General features: G+C 41.3%; 1 protein-coding gene and 1 non-coding gene across 3 annotated transcripts; both read right to left on the bottom strand.

Annotated features, from left to right (window-relative positions):
• Positions 1 to 6576: 6576 nt before the first annotated feature.
• Positions 6577 to 19577, bottom strand: LOC115199177 (N-acylneuraminate cytidylyltransferase). 2 transcript variants are annotated; one of them, XM_029761809.1, is made up of 9 exons: positions 18811 to 19577; positions 17737 to 17879; positions 17047 to 17202; positions 16412 to 16545; positions 13670 to 13764; positions 12749 to 12920; positions 9585 to 9750; positions 7897 to 8140; positions 6577 to 7856 (listed from the first exon to the last, which is right to left on the bottom strand). In XM_029761809.1, exons 1-8 carry the CDS (start codon positions 19029 to 19031, stop codon positions 7926 to 7928), a joined length of 1302 nt encoding a protein of 433 aa, XP_029617669.1. In that variant the 5' UTR covers positions 19032 to 19577; the 3' UTR covers positions 6577 to 7856; positions 7897 to 7925. The 2 variants fall into 2 exon arrangements, with proteins under 2 accessions (XP_029617669.1, XP_029617668.1); XM_029761808.1 differs by having other exon boundaries at positions 6577 to 8140.
• A 1560-nt stretch (positions 19578 to 21137) lies between these two features.
• Positions 21138 to 21278, bottom strand: LOC115199263 (U4 spliceosomal RNA). Its single transcript, XR_003879357.1, has one exon. It is a non-coding gene; the product is annotated as a U4 spliceosomal RNA (small nuclear RNA).
• Positions 21279 to 21838: the final 560 nt, after the last annotated feature.

A 21838-nucleotide genomic window follows, 5' to 3' on the forward strand; every position in this document is an offset into this window, starting at 1 on the left:
ACAAGCATGGAAACTCATCTTGATAAATCAATCAATGTCAGATTTCACCGAATCTCCGTTTGGATATGTGGTTATAATTAGGCTTGGAAATGTTAGCTAAGTTGATGTGAGTGCTCATGATCATTAGTCTCGCAATTTAAAGCAATGCAGATCTTCTCTACACACACATTAGTCCTATAGCCTACCTGATAAGCTTCCCTGATGTTTTCCTGAACTTTCCAATACTTTTCTGATGCATTTCAGTCACTTTGGCTACTGATGCGAATACACATTTGTACACTTTCACCATAGGCTATTCAAGTCATTTGACATATGTTTTTATTGTTTTAAAAGTTCATACGGCATACATCGTTTCAATAACAATATAGCTGAAACCACTATTGGCTTCATTGACTTACTGAATTTATTCTCGTAATTGTATGCTACTTGATAGATTATTATTTTAAATATTATTTTAACAGTAGGTCTAACTTCACAATAGCCTCATATGGGGTTACTGACCACAATCGATTGAATGAATAATAATAAGTGTTTAATTTATTTGGCCTTGGAAGAAAACAGCGCTGCAGGACGGGATGCTGGAAGTGCTGCAGATAAATTGAAATACATTTTGCCAAATTAAATAATTACTCCTCTATAAATAAATTAAATCATTGCAAATAATACACCAGCATAATTTAGCCACAGTGGATGAAAAGCTTTATTGCTTTATATTGTGTTTTGTTTGTCACATTATGAGCGCATAGGCCGAGTCTACAGTCAGGAATCCTGCAATTGGGCATCTCGCACAGCAAATATAAAACAGCTGATTGTTGAGTTGTGGCTGTCAATGAACAGCATGCAGCAGCTAGAAGGTATTTCACAATATTTCAAAATACAATTGCGGGAAAAATCTGTTTGAATAGGTGAGTGCCACTGGAAAGTTGGTGGACAATAATTTTCTACTCATATTGTAGGTGTAAAATCTGTCTATCTACTATTTTCATTGGCCTATGATATTGGTTGCATTTAAGACATGGGTCGTTCGTTTTGTTGATCTCAGTCTGTAAATGTCAGAGTAGCTTGTCATTTCGATCAGTTGTGTGGTATAAATAAATATTATTGTAATGTCTCCAGTCATGTAGAATTGCAGGAAAGGATTTTAGAAAAGGCTAGTTTTTTCTCGGACCCACAAACCCCTCAACCCCGAATTTTACGAAACTCTGGTGATGGTCCTGCTGTGAACTGTCTTGTGCAAATTTTAAATTGACACACTATATGTTAGCAAAGGTGTCAGCTGGAGACGGCCTGCAGGGATTTGTAGTCTTTGATGCTAATTAGCGTTTTTGAATCTGAGAGTAAAAAGAGACAAATATATTGATAAAAGTCACCTTGACCGAGAGAGATTTGCATGGTTATCAAAACTTCACGCCAGGGTAAGCCTACACGAAACACAGCCCTTATTTTAAGTGTTTCAAATATTCTCTATGAGAAAAATGTGCCTGTTTTACCGCTAGGTTTTATGGGTGTATGCATTTTATTTAACTTGGCAAGTCAGTTAAGAACAAATTCTTATTTTCAATGATGGTCTAGGAACAGTGGGTTAACTGCCTTGTTCAGGGGCAGAACGACAGATTTTTACCTTGTCAGCTCAGGCATTCAATCTAGCAACCTTTCGGTTACTGGCCCACACTAGGCTACCTGCCGCCCCAATGTGGGGCTCTATAAACCCATACATTTTGGGACACACTTCTTACTTGAATGAGTCAATTCATGTTCCAATTTGAAATAATAAAACGAGCCTGAAATTCTAATTAACAAATTCCCCCTGTCGTTTTATAACATAATCCTAAATAACCTCCCATTTAATTTGGGAGGTATTTCATCTTTTACATGTGTCAAGTCTCGAAATCCGACAAACAAATCCACGTGGCATTTTATTTAGGCACGCTTCTCCATTCTTTTGTGTGAAATTGCGCACACTAAAAACAATAACACATGGGATTCCACTTCGCTTTGAAGCTGGCAGCATTGCTGTTTCGGTGGAAGTGGTTATCGGAGGGTGTTATCAAAGATTTGTATAACTAACCCAAGATAGACCACAGCCTGTCCTTTCCAATGGGAACACATGAGTCATAGTGGGCAGAACAGGTAAGGAGGGGGGCTGAGTCAAGCACGAGCTAGCGAGAGCCTATTGGCGCGTTCTAGCAAACATTTGCATATTTCCTTTAGAGAACGCCTACTCTGTGAGGTGTGCAATAACTCAATTCGCCCATGCACTCCTTATAAACAACTCAATGTTGTAAAACTTTGGCAAAGGGTAAAATCTACAAAACATAGTCCACTCTGTTCATAACATATATTCGTTTTGGGAACAGAAAACTATATTGGGATCAAATGTTTATACATCCGGTGAAATATCTGTCTCATTGTTCTATTTGTGGTCTAATTAGCCCCTACGGCCTGACAGCGCTGCGACGCCTCGGGCGACGTCCCTAGGGGAGGGATCTCCTCTGGGCCCCAAAGGACAGGATGGTTACTGATTCGGAAGAGCAGGAGGAGGCGAGTTTGATAAGGACTCACCCCGTTCCTGTACAAAGAAGACAGCTTTTTAACAAAGTGACTTTTTAAACATGTTTTAATTACATCAAAATGTTTTACTTTTAAATAATTTGTACACATTTTAAATGGATTTTACAGATTGGATGTTTTACAAGAAAAAGTACTTTGATTCATGGTTGTTTCTATTGTTTTTAACTATGTACTTTTTAACTAATTTAAATGTAATATTCAAATGCTGTGTTTTATGCCGTTCTTATGTGTATAACATGATGTACAAAAATATATATGAGCTGTTTTTAAAGGAAATGCAATAATACATTTTTTTTACCCAAATAAAATAAAATAATGCTAATATGGCTCAAATTCGCTAGCTAGCTAACCAACCAACAACTGTAACAATGTATTTGAGAGGCAAGTCCTCGTTTTGCAAATGTATTTATGTTTTCAATAAATATTCAAGACTAAATATAGTTTACATGTTGTCAACAATCTAAATTTGCCTGTCTGTTTTGCCCCATAATTGCACACACATCGGTTTTGTTGCTAAACAACCATCACAACTAAAAACTCTGAGTTGATATTCCCGTTCATAAGAAGTGGATGATTATCAGATGAGGAAGGGGAGGACCATGCTACTCAGTGAATTTCAGATAAATAATACAAATCAAACAAAAAAATGTAGCATTTTTAGATAAAACTGTACTTAAATGTATTCAAATGTCACCCAATACCTGATAAAAATGCACTGTTTTGCAATGAAGGTCTACATTAGTAGATTAGACTACATTAGTACAGAACCCACTGTCTCCGGTGTAGCCAGGAGACAGTTATTTTGCGTCCTCCTCTGGCTACATTGACTTCAATACAAAATCTAGTAGGCTCGTGCTCCTCACCCCTTCCATAGATCTACATGGTAATTATGACAACTTCCAGAGGATGTCCTCCAACCAATCAAAGCTTTTGCAGTATGAGCTGACCTGTTGTCCATCCAATCAAAATATTAGAGAATGAACCTAGTACTATGCATGTTTCACTGAGAAGCTTGGTGTGTTGGTGACATTGTTGGATAGATTGTGAATAGTGATAGCGCATATTATTCAATTCAAATGTGTTTTTTCAAACTACAGGACACAGAGGTAGATTATATATTGTTACTTGGTTTTATAAAATTATTTTTCCATTGAGTTAGTGCCATTTATTGAAATTTGCCTTGTTAACTTTAGTAGCAAGTAGCTAGCTACCTACAGTACCAGAAAATATTGTTTATAACTAAACTAAGATAGACCACAGCCTGTCGTTTCCAATGGGAACAGATTAGTCATAGTGGGCAGAACAGGCAAGAAGGTGGGCAGAGCCAAGCACGAGCTAGCGAGATCCTATTGGCCCGTTCTAGCCACATCTGCATATTTCCGTTAGGGGACCGCCTACTCTGTGAAATGCGCGTGTGCAATAACTCATTTCGACTTTGCACTTCTTCTAAACAACGTGATTTTAAAAAAACTTTGGCAAAGGCTAAAGTCTACAAAACTTAGTCCACTCTGTTCGTAACAGATTCTAGTTTTGGGAGCATAAAACTGTATTGAGAAAATGTTTAATCGATGAGACATTTTTCAGAATTTAGGCCAAAATCCACCTCGTTCCATCTTCTCCCACTGCCCACCAGTGGGCTTCCTCTCACTACCATATTTGGTAGTGAGTTTAAACGCCAAGCTTCATATTTATACATCCAGTGAGCTTCATTGAGCTAGCAGAGGTAATTGCACTGTACGATGCTTTACTTGCTGAGCCATATGGACGTTTCTACTGTCTCCTCTGGGATGTCTATCATTTCAGAATAATTTGATACGCTTCCATCGCATCATCCATTAAAATAGATTAATACTCCACATTGTTTTGCATGGCAAATGGATGAAACCACAAACTGTCACTCGCAGTTGTTAGTTATCGTCAGGTATGTCGATGATCAGGACTTTATTCAGGAATGTTTCTTGGCCTACTTTGATGAGTCATGTGGGCGAGACGCGCAGCCCGTGTTTCACATTGTGAATTCTGAGATGTCCAAATTTAACTTCATGGAGAAACTTGTTTCCCACACCTATGATGGAGCTGCTGTAATGGAATGTATCTGCTATTTGTATTTACAGCCAAGTCCCCTCCTGTTCCCTGATTAAGAGGGGATGACCACTCCAGGGGCGAAAATCTGACATCAACTTTGGAGGGGACAATTACATGAAATTTTCTCAAGAGCAATTCCTGAGGGGGACACCAAAAGTAGTGCTGTAACACATAGCCTACATTGTAATATGGTAAATGTATATTGAAGAACCAAAGAAATAAGGTGTTGCCGTACTCCTAACTACCGGTACCCAAAACTACACAACTACTCACAACAGCAATACCATTGCCTTTAACAAATCTTAGTTCAGTCACCAGTTTAAGTTGAGAGTGGGGGGTATCCATGGCATTTTCCAATTAAGTTCCTATTTTACAAGTCAAAAAAATTGAGAACCTTTCATAATGTTGGCAAACAAAGACTCAACAAACTTACCTGAGACTCCGTGTCTGCCAGTCTGTCCCTGCATATCTGTCCCCAACTCTGCTCTGCCTAATGACATCATTGTGAAACATTTCCATTAGAATTTCATTTCTTTCTTATGAACATTTTATCAACTAGTCTTTGAGATATTAGGCTACTAGGGTTCATACTTTGCGTTTTGGTGTACTGAAAAATACTCTGATGTCCGTCTTTTATTTTTCTGCCATTTTTCTACCTGGCTGGCTGGCTACACACACACACAGTGTGTAGGTTATTTACAGTAGGAGATGGGCTTCTATCATCTTATCTTTTATCATTCTATTTGGGCTTCGATCTAAAAGGTAGCTAGCAAATGTGAAACGGATTAAAATGACAAGAGTTGACAGCTGTATGAGCACCATTTACACAACATATGCTGCAACCTTTTGTAATTTTAATAGTTTGTTTCATATTGGCTGGCTTCCAACAATAGCTGAATTTGCAAAGCTAGCGAGCACCAATTCCGTTTCAGTGGTGTTTGCTATAATCCTTGCTACCCGGGTTAAATAAAGGTGAAATAAAAAAAATAAAAGTTCCCTTGCGACAATTTAGCTTTTGCAACGAGACCATTAAATATATTTAAGACAATGGTAGAAGAGAGTGTAGTTCTGTTCAGTTTGGACTTCAGTTTATCGCTAACCTTATCACAGGGACTTTAAAGCACTAACTTACATCATCTGCATGCTGATCTCGGAAGAAATTGACGATAGTAAAGATTCCATCTTTGACGAGGCCACATAAATGGAATAGGTACTAGCTAGCTTAATAGTTAATATTTGCGCGCTAGCTCTGCATATTCAGCTAGTGTGTTGTGCGCGATTGACTGGATTAACCTCACGTCAGTTACGTTTATTGAGTGCCTTTCAGACAGTAGACACGACCCCTCTGTTACGGGGGGGTCGTGTCCCCCCAGTCCCCCCCGGGATTTCCACCCCTGGACCACTCCACTACCAGTGTCAACTCTTCTGATGAACTGAAGCCATGTTTCATATGCCCTCTCATCCACTTGGATGTTTCCTCTCCAAGCACTGAGTAGCCCTGTCAATTTTATCACTAGCGTATGTAACCAAATCAATAGTTCTGGGACAAATGCCAGCTCGCCACACGTTTGCTGGCTGTCCTGATCTCTGCAACATGGATAGATGGAAATCACCACACAATGCTATAAATGAAGATATCTTATACTGTATGATCACGTGTGTTGTTTTACCAGTATTTGGTTGGATCTTGCTACAACTGAGTGAACGCCTGAACAGGAAAGCATGTGAGACTTCTTGATGGTTGTACGAGGTTAATGTTGTCATCTCGTTCTTTCCTCCAACTGAGGTTTGATGAGGCGCTAGACTGCCATCTGGTGGCAAGATGTATGTGAACCCCCCATCAGCTATAACTCCATACCACAATCTTGAAGGTGTAAGGCTAAAGTAATTTCTAGAATAGTTCAGATTAAAGCAGGGGAATAAGAAAGTGTTTCTTACCTTTATGATCATATATAATTTTACAAACAAATTGCAGGCATAATACAAAAGTAAACACCCAAACCAACAAGAATCTCAGTGCAACTCCAAGTCAATGTCCTAATACTTTCCCCGCAAAATGCAGACAGAACATTAAAAAGTGGAGAGAAAAACAATCAATCTCAAGTAAATTAAAGGCCTCCTGTATTCTACTTCATTTAAAGTAAAGACACATTTTTGTCAACACAACCTGTAGCGATAAAACCAAAACTACATTGATCTGACAACCTGTAAAAACTAGCAATGGGCAGTTATTCGAACACTTTTAATACAAATAAATCACAGGCCTATTTTAACAATGACAAGGCTTCATCTTAATTGAATAACATGATCTATGGGACATTTCTACACTCATGATATTTGGAATTCTTAATTTAATTAAACAACGTCACAAATGTGAATATAGTTTAAAAAATACATACGGCATTAGCCTACACAGGTTTCACTGAGCTTGCTGTTGTTGACACTACAGTCAGAGGCTTCTTGTGTAGCAGCGTGAAGTGGGAGATCTCTAATTAATGAATTAAAAGTTTAATTAAAATGACAGAATTAAGTAAACTAAATGAGGACTTAGCTAGCATCTTGGCATTGATTTGATGCAGTAAAGACATGCACTGCCATATTGGATGACAGATAACCTATAGCATTTACAAGTGTCTAACTAGCGCGAGTCAGTGGCTACTTTTTCCTCTCCCTCCTCTGTCGCACACCCCTGGTCCCTGTCCCCACAGTATCTCCCGAGTCATGCAGGCTGCGCAGCAAACAAATGTCCACGTTTAAAACTATCCGGATATCCGAAAAAATGTCATGATATTATTTCTAATGCCCATCCCTACTTTAGAACATATTCTAGAGTTTAGAATGGATCTCTGTGACTTTAGAACACATTCTAGAGTTTAGAATGGATCTCTGAGACTTTAGAACACATTCTAGCATTTAGAACGGATCTCTGTGACTTTAGAACACATTCTAGCATTTAGAATGGATCTCTGTGACTTTAGAACATTCTAGCATTTAGAATGGATCTCTGTGACTTTAGAACACATTCTAGCATTTAGAATGGATCTCTGTGACTTTAGAACACATTCTAGCATTTAGAATGGATCTCTGTGACTTTAGAACATTCTAGCATTTAGAATGGATCTCTGTGACTTTAGAACACATTCTAGCATTTAGAATGGATCTCTGTGACTTTAGAACACATTCTAGCATTTAGAATGGATCTCTGTGACTTTAGAACACATTCTAGCATTTAGAATGGATCTCTGTGACTTTAGAACACATTCTAGCATTTAGAATGTATTTCTGTGGATGCGGTCCTGTTCCATCTGAAACTTGGCCTTCTTCTTGAGCAGCAGGATGTGTTCAGAAAACTCCCTCACAGCCCCCAGGCCTGCAGCACTGTGGCAGGAGTATTTAGCAGCGTTGATCGCCACCACTGGGGCGTCCCGGGGTACTGCACTCAGCCCAGCCAGGTTCAGACAGTCAACATCTGGTGCATCATTACCTGTAGGAGGGAGAGATGGAAGGATGACATTTTTCTATTAAAGTGTCCATAAGGTGGTTCTTGAAGTATTCTTAGGATGATTAATTACTATGTTGCAAAAACATAACAAAAACATGCAAAAATATGACATGATTTAAGATAATCGTAATTGTTATATTTATTTGTATAGTTTCTGATTTTGGGCTTAGGGAAATCATAGAATTTGAATTACAGAAATCAACAATTTTATTCAATTGAAATTGAATCCCAAATTCTCCAGGATTTGACTGCTGGCACCTACTTTCTCACCTTACCCATAAATATTCAGTAACTGGCGGTGGCATGCAAATTAACTCAGAACAATGTCAGTAGTTTTCTGCAGTGGTAGTCTAGTATACACGCAGAGGGGAAATAGAGAGACACTTTAAAAATGATCACTTAACCAAAACTGGACTCTGAATAAAATATACAAAATAGTTTCTCCCTGTCTCTCCTTACTAATAGATACTCGATTTAATCAGACAGTTTCCCCCTGTCTCTCCTTACTAATAGATACTCTATTTAATCAGACAGCTTCTCCCTGTCTCTCCTTACTAATAGATACTCTATTTAATCAGACAGTTTCTCCCTGTCTCTCCTTACTAATAGATACTCTATTTAATCAGACAGTTTCTCCCTGTCTCTCCTTACTAATATATACTCTATTTAATCAGACAGTTTCACCCTGTCTCTCCTTACTAATAGATACTCTATTTAATCAGACAGTTTCCCCTGTCTCTCCTTACTAATAGATACTCTATTTAATCAGACAGTTTCACCCTGTCTCTCCTTACTAATAGATACTCTATTTAATCAGACAGTTTCTCCCTGTATCCCCTTACTAATAGAGGAGCTATTTAATCAGACAGTTTCCCCCTGTCTCCCCTTACTGATAGAGAAGCTATTTAATCAGACAAGTTATTTATGAGTGAAGAACTTACAATCACTTCCTGGCAAGAGAGAACAGAGGGATGAGAGGAGAGAGATGAAGGGTTGAGAAGATGGAGAGAGAGATAAGGAGGAGTGAAACACGGAATGAGGAGGTACTGTTCCATAACAGGGTATAGTATGGTCACCATGCCAATCACAATCAGGTTCAACCTGCAGGTTCAAACTTCACTGTTGACATTTACTGTCTGATAGTTTCATTGATACGTGGTTATCAAACACCGCTGCTACGGTCACATTCCTGAGAGATATCTAGCCTATTCTACCTTTCCATCTCAGAAGGGCTCCAAATAAAGATCTTCATACGTTTTGATTGACATGAATGCACAAGTATTACTCAAAATAGGTTATGAACCTTGAGATTCCACTATATTACAAACTGTGCTATATAACTAACTAGTAGTAGTAGTAGTAGTAGTAGTAGTAGTAGTAGTAGTAGTAGTAGTAAATTGTTAAATTAAAAGAACAGTGAGTTTACCCATATAGGCGACCTCCTTCCAGTCCAGATCCTTGTCGTCCATCATGGCTTTGACCTCACTCTGGATGTCCTTGCTCAGCTGCCTGACCTCGCAGCCTGTCCTCTGGGACAGCTTGTCAGCCAGGGCCTTGGTCACAGGGTCCTCACCGGACGAGATCAGGATCACCTGGAGGAAAGACAATAAAATAAATGTTTCACACTGAGACAAACTGAACTGTTCTGGGATGGCCTGGTTACACATCCACCATAGTTTCTGGAACCGTGTTGGAAAGGACAGTGAGAGAAGAAAACAGCCTAGCCAGCACAGCACGGTTCAGGTCAATAATGTGTATAAGGATGTCATTTGAGATGTGTTCTTAGAGGGTATGATGAAACTCAAACTAATAAAGTCACATGACGGAGTAAATAGTATCCTGTGTGTGTTTAATGGGCGGTGGTTTCAGTGATAAACTATGGCCTAAATCTAGGAGCAGACGGTGTGAAACATCCTGTTCTGTTAAGAGCTTAGCAAAGCAAACCTAACTGGTTTTACCTAACTTCATGTATCTTTAATACTGCCACAAAGCCAGACAAGGTTTTACCTAACTTCATGTATATTTAATACTGCCACAAAGCCAGACAAGGTTTTACCTAACGTCATGTATCTTTAATACTGCCACAAAGCCAGACAAGGGACACCGGGTAGCCTAGCGGGTTACAGCGTCGGGCCAGTAACCAAAAGATTGCTGTTTCGATTTCCCTGAGACTACTAGGTGAAAAATGTGTCAATGTGCCCTTGACCAAGGCACTTAACCCTAATTGCTCATGTAAGTCGCTCTGGCTAAGACTGGCAGTTAAATGACTAAAATGTAAAATGATAGGATTGTTTATTGTTTATTTTATAGTAGCTTAATGCTGCTTCAAGTTGAACATGTTATGAGAGGTTAACTGTCACTGCCCAGAAAGAACGGTGTGTCAGCTATGACAAGACACCTTGAGTTAAGATTTTTTTCTTTCTTTTGGTTATTAAAACAGCAGTGGGTGGAGTGGATTTACAGGCATTCAGACCCTTCCCCACATTTTGTTATGTTACAGCCTTATTTTAAAATTGATTCAATAAAACATTTTCCCTCAATCTACACACAATACCCCATAATGACAAAGCGAAAAGGTTTTTGACATGTTTGCAAGTTTATTACAAATAAACAGATACCTTATTTATGTAAGTATTCAGACTGTTTACTATGAGACTCAAAATTGAGCTCTTTAAGATGTTTCTACAACTTGAGGTGACCAGGAACCCGATGGTCACACTGACAATGATCCAGATTTCCACTGTGGAGATGGTCGTCCTTCTGGAAGGTTCTCCCATCTCTGCAGCACTCCACCAATCAGGCCTTTAGAGTGGCCAGACGGAAGCCACTCTTCAGTAAAAGGCACATGATAGCCCACTTGGGAGTGTGCCAAAAAGCACCTAAAGGTCTCTCAGACCATGAGAAACAAGATTCTCTGGTCTGATAAAACCAAGATTGAACTCTTTGGCCTGAATGCCAAGCGTCACATCTGAAGGAAACCTGGCACCATCCCTACGGTGAAGCATGGTGGTAGCAGTATCATGCCATGGGGGATGTTTCTCAGCGACAGGAAGACTAGTCAGGATCGAGAGAAAGATGAACGGAGAAACGTACAGAGATCCTTGATGAAAACCTGCTCCGGAGCGCTCAGGAACTCAGACTGGGGCAAAGGTTCACTTTCCAACAGGACAACAGCCCTAAGCACACAGCCAAGACAATGCAGGAGTAGCTTCAGGACAAGTCTTTGAATGTCCTTGAGTGGCCCAGCCACAGCCCAGACTTGAACCCGATCTAACATCGCTGGAGAAACCTGAAAATCGCTGTGCAGCAACGCTCCCCATCTAAACTGACAGAGCTTGAGAGGATCTGCAGAGAAGAATGGAAAGCTTTAGCGTCATACCCAAGAAGACTTGAGGCTGTAATCGCAGCCAAAGGTGCTTCAACAAAGTACTGAGTACAGGGTCTAAATACTTATGCAAATGTAATATCTGTTCTTAATTTTTATACATTTGCAAAAAATTCTAAAAACCTGTTTTTGCTTTGTCATTATGGGGTATTGTGTGTAGATTGAGGGGGGAAAACGATTTAATCAATTTTAGAATAAGTCTGTAACGTAACAAAGTGTGGAAAAATACTTTCTGAATGCACTGTGCATCACTAGGCTGCCCGACCAGTATCGTGCATCACTAGGCTGCCCGACCAGTATCATACATGACTAGGCTGCTCAACCGGTATCATACATGACTAGGCTGCTCAACCGGTATCATACATGACTAGGCTGCTCAACCGGTATCATACATGACTAGGCTGCTCAACCGGTATCATACATGACTAGGCTGCTCAACCAGAATTATACATGACTAGGCTGCTCAACCAGAATTATACATGACTAGGCTGCTCAACCAGAATTATACATGACTAGGCTGCTCAACCAGAATTATACATGACTAGGCTGCTCAACCAGAATTATACATGACTAGGCTGCTCAACCAGAATTATACATGACTAGGCTGCTCAACCAGAATTATACATGACTAGGCTGCTCAACCAGAATTATATATGACTAGGCTGCTCAACCAGAATTATACATGACTAGGCTGCTCAACCAGAATTATATATGACTAGGCTGCTCAACCAGAATCATACATGACTAGGCTGCTCAACCAGAATCATACATGACTAGGCTGCTCAATGAAGTATCATACATGACTAGGCTGTTCAACCAGTATCATACATGACTAGGCTGCTCAACCAGAATCATACATGACTAGGCTGCTCAACCAGAATCATACATGACTAGGCTGCTCAACCAGTGAGCTAGGGACTACCACCTCTGTCTTATCCTTAGAACTGACGGTTTTCCAAAATATATGCATTTTAAAGTTGCTTTTTTCATTGTGCATTTATGGGAAATGTGTCAAACAATTCAGCATCGGTTGCCATTGATATTTTGTAATGTCGAATTTCTGAAATAAACCATTCAAATGTTGTGTGATCATATGTGATCTTTTAAAATAATGAATCACCAGTATTCATCACATTATCTTTGTGTCTCTACACCCTCTCTCTGCAGTGTGTGTACTATACATTCTGTATGTACAGTATCTGTACCTCCACCCCCTCTCTCTGCATCATGCGGATACCCATGGTATCTCTGGTGTTGACTGAGACCATCTCCTCTCCAGAGACAGAGATGAGGACGCGGCCGTCAGTCAGACAGCCTGAGACTTTACACAGCAGCAGACGCACCACCTCAGGCTTGTCCAGACCAAAGTAACCAAACCTGGAGAGAAACAACACACACAGGGAAATACACCTCAGGCTTGTCCAGACCAAAGTAACCAAACCTGGAGAGGAACAACACACACAGGGAAATACACCTCAGGCTTGTCCAGACCAAAGTAACCAAACCTGGAGATGAACAACACACACAGGGAAATACACCTCAGGCTTGTCCAGACCAAAGTAACCAAACCTGGAGAGAAACAACACACACAGGGAAATACACCTCAGGCTTGTCCAGACCAAAGTAACCAAACCTGGAGAGGAACAACACACACAGGGAAATACACCTCAGGCTTGTCCAGACCAAAGTAACCAAACCTGGAGAGAAACAACACACACAGGGAAATACACCTCAGGCTTGTCCAGACCAAAGTAACCAAACCTGGAGAGAAACAACACACACATGGAAATACACCTCAGGCTTGTCCAGACCAAAGTAACCAAACCTGGAGAGAAACAACACACACAGGGAAATACACCTCAGGCTTGTCCAGACCAAAGTAACCAAACCTGGAGATGAACAACACACACAGGGAAATACATTTGGACAACCACTCCTCTGTGTTACAGCATTGTTCATTGTGTTGGTTTACCACAAAATCTAATTATATTTAAAGTGCATTCAAATAAACACTTTACGAGAGAGAGAGAGAGAGAGAGAGAGAGAGAGAGAGAGAGAGGTGGTTCAGAGTGAATGACTTGAACCGAGTGTGAACTTGAAATTCTAGGTCATTGATTTCAGACTACCTCAGTACTCTCTGTTCTGCCACGGGCCAGTCGATATCCACATCAATATCCACACTGTACTCTGGCAGCATCTCATAATAAGCCCACTTCCCCCCCTGAGAAAGACAACAACACAAAGGGCATTTCTATTAGCATTTAAAACAACACCAGTTGACAATAGAATATCTAGTAGTATCACAGATCAGTCCATCTCTCAGTGTGTATGTTGTTTCTAGTCAGGCTCAGATCCACTGAATGAATAAACGTTATTGATCCCCTGAGGGGAATAAGCTTTGTCACCACCAGCAGCAGAGTAAACATCTGGGCCTGTATCTAGGATCAGGTCCTCCCTGTCCATATCATCTTAGTCATTGTGATCGTGTTAGAAGTGGATATTTGTTCATATCAGTCACTACTGCATACAGAGTGATATTGTTGGGAAATGTTACTAATAAACTAATGAAGAGGAATTTCTCTTTCACACACATATCCAAGAGGATTAAGTTTGGATGGACTAGACACACGCGCACACACACACACACACGCACGCACACACACACACACGCACGCACGCACGCACGCACGCACGCACGCACACACACACACTACAGGCTCTCCTATGCTGAACATGCAAAAATAAATGGAGTAACTATTGACTGTGACCTGTGACCAACTAATAACCAGGCTGATGAGGCCTTAATAACCGATCCTTGTTTAAACTTTAATAACAGCAGAATACTGAAAACACAGTGGCAAAAGCAACAAGTTCACCGAGACAGAACAGCTAACTGGCTGAAATGGGCAGACTGCAATATAAACGTGACGACCAATGACTGAAATGCAATTCGCTTACAGACAATGTATCCCTTCACATATACTTCCAGAGCTGCAAACTAGTTTGGGTCTTATTCCACAAACCCCATGGTTTACCCTGCCTACTATCAGACCCGTTTCTATAATAATACAATTCTATAATTTTCTAGATATGATTCATCTTCTCCTGTATGTACAAACGTCACGTATATTTTGCATGCAGCCTACCCACAGTGTATATTAACCAATCAAGTGGCAGTCTTGTGAGACAATTAAAGGAGGAAGGCTCCTGTGGTCCTCTGTAGCTCAGTTGGTAGAGCATGGCGCTGTACGGCAGGGTAGTGGGTTCTACTCCTGTGGTCCTCTGTAGCTCAGTTGGTAGAGCATGGCGCTGTACGGCAGGGTAGTGGGCTCTACTCCTGTGGTCCTCTGTAGCTCAGTTGGTAGAGCATGGCGCTGTACGGCAGGGTAGTGGGTTCTACTCCTGTGGTCCTCTGTAGCTCAGTTGGTAGAGCACGGCGCTGTACGGCAGGGTAGTGGGTTCTACTCCTGTGGTCCTCTGTAGCTCAGTTGGTAGAGCACGGCGCTGTACGGCAGGGTAGTGGGTTCTACTCCTGTGGTCCTCTGTAGCTCAGTTGGTAGAGCACGGCGCTGTACGGCAGGGTAGTGGGTTCTACTCCTGTGGTCCTCTGTAGCTCAGTTGGTAGAGCACGGCGCTGTACGGCAGGGTAGTGGGCTCTACTCCTGTGGTCCTCTGTAGCTCAGTTGGTAGAGCATGGCGCTGTACGGCAGGGTAGTGGGTTCTACTCCTGTGTTCCTCTGTAGCTCAGTTGGTAGAGCATGGCGCTGTACGGCAGGGTAGTGGGTTCTACTCCTGTGGTCCTCTGTAGCTCAGTTGGTAGAGTACGGCGCTGTACGGCAGGGTAGTGGGTTCTACTCCTGTGGTCCTCTGTAGCTCAGTTGGTAGAGCATGGCGCTGTACGGCAGGGTAGTGGGCTCTACTCCTGTGGTCCTCTGTAGCTCAGTTGGTAGAGCATGGCGCTGTACGGCAGGGTAGTGGGCTCTACTCCTGTGGTCCTCTGTAGCTCAGTTGGTAGAGCACGGCGCTGTACGGCAGGGTAGTGGGTTCTACTCCTGTGGTCCTCTGTAGCTCAGTTGGTAGAGCACGGCGCTGTACGGCAGGGTAGTGGGTTCTACTCCTGTGGTCCTCTGTAGCTCAGTTGGTAGAGCACGGCGCTGTACGGCAGGGTAGTGGGTTCTACTCCTGTGGTCCTCTGTAGCTCAGTTGGTAGAGCATGGCGCTGTACGGCAGGGTAGTGGGCTCTACTCCTGTGGTCCTCTGTAGCTCAGTTGGTAGAGCATGGCGCTGTACGGCAGGGTAGTGGGTTCTACTCCTGTGGTCCTCTGTAGCTCAGTTGGTAGAGCACGGCGCTGTACGGCAGGGTAGTGGGTTCTACTCCTGTGGTCCTCTGTAGCTCAGTTGGTAGAGCATGGCGCTGTACGGCAGGGTAGTGGGCTCTACTCCTGTGGTCCTCTGTAGCTCAGTTGGTAGAGCATGGCGCTGTATGGCAGGGTAGTGGGCTCTACTCCTGTGGTCCTCTGTAGCTCAGTTGGTAGAGCATGGCGCTGTACGGCAGGGTAGTGGGCTCTACTCCTGAGACCACCCATACGTATAATGTATGCATGCATGACTAAGTCGCTTTGGATAAAAATGGCATATCTGCTAAACAACATATGTTATTATATTAAATCAACAGGTTTATAATTCTCTCATTATCATCCCTGTGTGTATTGTCCTGCGTACATCATGGTACTTAAGAAGTTGAAGTGAAGTTCTGATGGTCTCCTCACTATTCTTTCAATCGAAAAGGGAAAACTGATCCTAGACCAGCAGTCCTTCCTGAGACGCTTTGTGAATATGGTTCCCTTTATGGGCATGGTGACAGTTACCTGCAGAACACCTTCCTCTATAAGGGCTCTGGTGGAGAAATAGAATGACCCGTTCTCACACAGCTCTCCATCCCAGTCCTGTCTCCGGGGCCTGTTGGATGGATCCAGGTTGAGAGGCTGGGTGGCTACTCTACCTGGAGAGGAGAGAGAACACATAATCCTTATGAGTTGAAAGGAAATAGACTGGTTTCTAGTTATAACCTGGTCAGGAGAAAAACTCACTTGTTTAATCACACCCCCACCTCTCTATTGTGATACAGTCACGTGGTCAGGAAAAACTCCTGACCCTACTTCAAATCAAATTTTATTGGTCACATACACACGGTGAGCAGATGTTAATGCGAGTGTAGCGAAATTATTGTGTTTCTAGTTCCGACAGTGCAGTAATATCTAACAAGTAATCTAACAATTCCACAACAACTACCTAATACACGCAACTCTAAAGGGATGGAATTATAAAGTAGCCTAGGGGTGTTTTTCCCCCACAGAGATTAAGCCTAATCCTGAACTCCAAATCATTTTCTATGGAGATTCTCCATTGATCTTGCTTTTTAATCCAGCATTAGGGTTAATCTGTATCCGGGAAACCGTGCCTAAGTGTAAGGTCCTAAACATAAGACATGGCTATCCCGTACCTCCTTTCTTCACCTCCTGCCAGCGGAAGTGGTGTCGTCGGACCACGGAGAAGACGGACGTGAAGCCCTGCTTGGTGATCATCTCCAGGGCCTCCTTCAGGTGGAAGGGGTGCAGGCAGGGAGACGTGGCCTGGATGTGACAGATCACATCCACCTCTGGAGGACAACACACAGCAGACTATGAGATACCAGAAGAGTATGAGAAACAGTAGGAGATTTGAATAGTCTTGTATATGCTGCCACTGTTGTCAATTGAAGCTATGGAGTGGTCCCACTTTATTGGGATAATCCCAAATGTTGCCTCATAGATCACAATGAATAAGACTACATGGACAGGGGAGGCCTGATCCCAGATCAGTATTCCTACTCTGAGATGCTTGATACATACTGTCCCAGAGCCTTAGTCAAGCTAGTGGCTAAACAGGTTCTGTACATATACATTAACGGCTGACATCTATAACAAAGCGCTGCCAAACAGTCATTACAAAGATAGGGTTCTGTCACAATAAATTATAACTAACCACAGAGAATCTTCCTCACGCCTCCCTCCTTGTCTCCTTCTAACATCACATTGGAGCAGAAGATCTGAGCTTCCTCCACTCAGATCTCCTCCTCTAATGTATTTTGAGAAGGAGGCAAGGAGAGAGGACACGGGAAATAAAAAAAATACAATTGAGATTCACCCCCTACCTGGGTTTAATCGGACGAATTCCTGGATGGTGTCGAGAGAGCTGGAGGAGTCTTTGGACACTTCTGGGCTCCTGCGGTGAACCTGAGCTCCCCATGCCTTCGCTACCTTCTCAATGTCATCATGGTCAGTTGATACCCACACACTGGGAGAAAGAACGGAAGAAGTTGATTCCTCAGGCTTTGTAACAAGTAGGCTACATCAGTGCAATCCAGTCTTGTGTGGCCAAGCCCAAAACTGGGGGTTCATTCAGACAGTACACTAACTTTCAAATAACAATATTATCCATGCACCCAAAACAAGAATGTCAACATGCTTTCCATAATTAAAAATATTAGAGTTTACTATACAATACTACAGTACTTACTATAGAATTCTGTAATAAACTGTAGTATACTATACTAAACACTGTAGTATCCCTTGATCATGTGTAGTACTTAGTAGAGAATGCTGTAGTATACTGTTTAATACTGTAGTAAATACTACAGTAGTACCTGGAAGAAAAAAAACACTAGTAAATGCGACGGTAATGTCCGCAAAACACTACCCTTTTTAACTATAGTAAACACTACAGCAATTTGCATTTACCCTGCCCATTCATTCACCTCTTCCATATCCCAATTTGTGTCACCCATAAGTGAGAAACCTACATGCCAAGTATAGCCCATGTACTGTGTTCCCTACAGTTAGAAAAGGGCAGAAGTGCTGACCTATCCGTTTACACCCCAGTCCTATCTACCTACAGGTTATGGAAAATTAACTATTTTTGTATTTCTCTAATAAGGAAAGCCACAAATACTACAGACCGCAAAAACACTACATGAATTACTATAGTATATACTAGTTATTTTACTACAATATGTATACTATAGTTAACTGTAAATAATACACTACACTAAATAATACAGTAAAGTCTGCAAAAACACCACAGTGAATACTATGGTATTAATATCATAGTATACTAGTATTTTTTTATGTGGGTTGTATGTAGCTAGCCTACCAAGCTTCTATCAAAGCAACTCCGTATACAGTAGTTCGATTAAAATACATTTGACTATTAGATTGAACTGAAATACCTGTCAAACTGTTTGGAGTCCACTGCAGCTCTCAGAACCCATCCAATGAGGGGGACACCGGCTAACATTTTGATATTCTTCAGGGGGATCCCCTTACTGCCTCCCCTCGCGAGGATCAGGGCTGCGATGTGTCTCTTCTCACCGCTGTCTTTGATAACCTTTGCTTTTCTGTCTCTCACATCTTCGATGCCCGATCGCGTACGTTTTTTAGCAGCAGCCATTGTAAAGGGTCACTCAGTAGCCGAGTGGGAGGATAAGAAGACGTGGCGGTATCACTGTAACTTAGCTAGCTAACTAATTAGTAGCGTTAGCGGTAGCTATGTGTAGCAGTCGGCTGATGAATCTAGCTAGCTACTTATTGTGTTCTAACTCACTGTAGCTAGCTAGATATTTTGGTTACAATATAAACTACTGACTACACTGTGTGAAGGACGGCCTATGAATCCTACAAATATTACATTCATGCACAGAAAAAGTGGCGTATTATGATATTTCATTGTGGCTACGAAATCAGAAAGAACGTCAACATAGAATTGTACCGTAATGATTGAGGTCAATGCGTAAAAAACTATGATGGCTATCAATATTATCAACACGACGATACCCGAGGTGCAAAATGGTAGAAACATGTCCAATGTCTATCTTCTCAATCATAGAACTCCAGGTTTCAATATTGCACAAAATAATGTAAATGTACTCATCATAGACAACAATTCCATTGCGCTAGTCAACCAAACAGCAGTACTTACGGTAAAGTATTTACTACTTCTAGCTGGAACGACAACTCTGTGCAGTGCGCGTGTGCAAAAACTCAATTCCACATTGCACTCCTAAACGACACCATTTTTAGAAACGGTGGCAAAGGGTTTTAAAGTCTACTATTTTACTGATTATAGTTTTGGAAACATAAAAATGTATGGTGATAAGATGATACGTCTGATACCGGGAGCTCGGAGTCATGCATCGAAATCGTTAAGCAGTGTGCCGATATTGTATCGCTTTATCGGAAACACGTTATCAATGACCTCCAAAGATGTGTTTTGTCGAATAACACCTGATTGGTTTGGTATTCGTTTCGGTAGAATAGGAAAAGGCTTATTTTGACCAGCGGGTGCCACTAATGTACACTGTTGATCAAAGCCTCGTGTAATTAACCTATTTTCGGCACAATTGTATGGAAATGCTCAATGTTTCAGGAAGCTTCGTTTCCCCATCACTAGCTTCATCGATTAGTAAATGTGCAGAATTTCGGCAAAAATCCATCTTCTCCCACTGCAGGGCACTGGGCTTCCTCACATCACCATATTTGGTAGTGAGTGGAAACGCCAAACGCTTCACATTACATTTTATACATCCGGTGAAATATCTGGTTCATTATTCTAGTGTTTTAATCTACCACTGTAGAATATATTCAAAAAACCTTCAAGTACTACTTAAGTAGTTTTTGGGGGTCTGTACTTTACTATTTATATTTTTGGCTACTTTTACTTTACTACATTCCATAAGAAAATATTGTACTTTTTACTCCGGACATATTCCTTGACACCCAAAAGTACTCGTTACATTTTGAACGCTTAACAGGACAGGAAAATTGTCAAATTCACGTGCTTATCAAGAGAACATCCCTGGTCATCCCTGCGGACTCCCTAAACACACATGCTTCATTTGTAAAATATGTCTGAGCTTTGGGAGTGTGCACCTGGCTTTCCGTAAATACAAAAAATGGCGCTATCTGGTTTGCTTAATATAAGTAATTTGAAATGATTTGTTGTTGTACTTTTGATACTTAAGTATATTTTAGCAAATTACATGTATTTTTTAAAAACCAAATACTTTTACTCAAGTTGTATTTTTGTGGGTGACTTTCACTTTACTTGAGTCATTTTCTATTGGGGTATCTTTACTTATACTCAAGTATGACAATTGGGTACATTTATTTTTCCTGCTTTCACTCAGTAGTAGCAACATAAAACCAACTGCCGGTGAACAGCGGGAATAAAAACAGACAATATGATCAATGGGAAACCAGACCAGTTTGAACTAGTTCCAAAGGCGGAGACATAGTTCGATAATGGACAAACTGTCTACAAACTCGCTCGCCCACTAGATACAAATCACTCTGATGTATGTAGCATAACTGGGAAGCTAGACCTAGACGCTGCATGTAATTCAAACGTTCAATTCGTATATTCATGGCAGTGCAGATATAACACATCTCATATTACAAATACACACTAACTAGTACATCTGCAAATGACGGCACATTCAACAAACTCGAGGAGATGACCGCTACTGCGAGACTTCTTTAATTTTATCAGTGAAATCAGTCTCCTTAGAGACCGTCAAAAATTGCCAATGCCGACTATATTTCAAGTCGTCACGGCGGGGTATTGGGTAAAGTTTTCAACTAGCAATAATCGCGCCTCGGATAGACCTCATAGGCTACGATACTGCCACTGCGCAAAGCTGATTTACATCTTGAAAAAGGCAAGGTAGCCACCACAGAAGATACAATTCACGAAGACGGTTCATAATAACGTCACGGTACATTGTGGTGCTAATTTGTGTGCAATTGTAATATATTATGATTTAAATGTGTTCAAAACGTTTCGATAACCCGAGGTGTGCATAGTTTGTATTTTAAAAATAAAAATGTAGCTCGATCACACCGCAATGCATGATGGGATGCGAAACATACCATTCTCATGCGATCGTGCTTTTCAGATCCTTAGGACGTCCCTGCCCCATTGAAGTTGAAATTTAAACGGGTTACAGTAAGCGAATGGGGTTAATGTTAGGGTTAGACGTTTAAGGTAGGGACGTCCCAAGGATTGCGGTTAGAACTGACCAATTGTTATGTAAATGTAGGATTGCACTGATCTGATCTGCAGGCAGTTTCCCGTCCGGACGGATCCTAACAAGATGTGGAAATGTTTAGAACAATCGTAGAGAATTGTACGATGGCATTATCAGATATCAGTACGATGGCAACAGTACGGTGGCAATATTCCAACTTTTGAATATTTGC

The sequence above is a fragment of the Salmo trutta genome, chromosome 8 (genome assembly GCF_901001165.1).
Source record: "Salmo trutta chromosome 8, fSalTru1.1, whole genome shotgun sequence".
NCBI lineage: Eukaryota > Metazoa > Chordata > Actinopteri > Salmoniformes > Salmonidae > Salmo > Salmo trutta.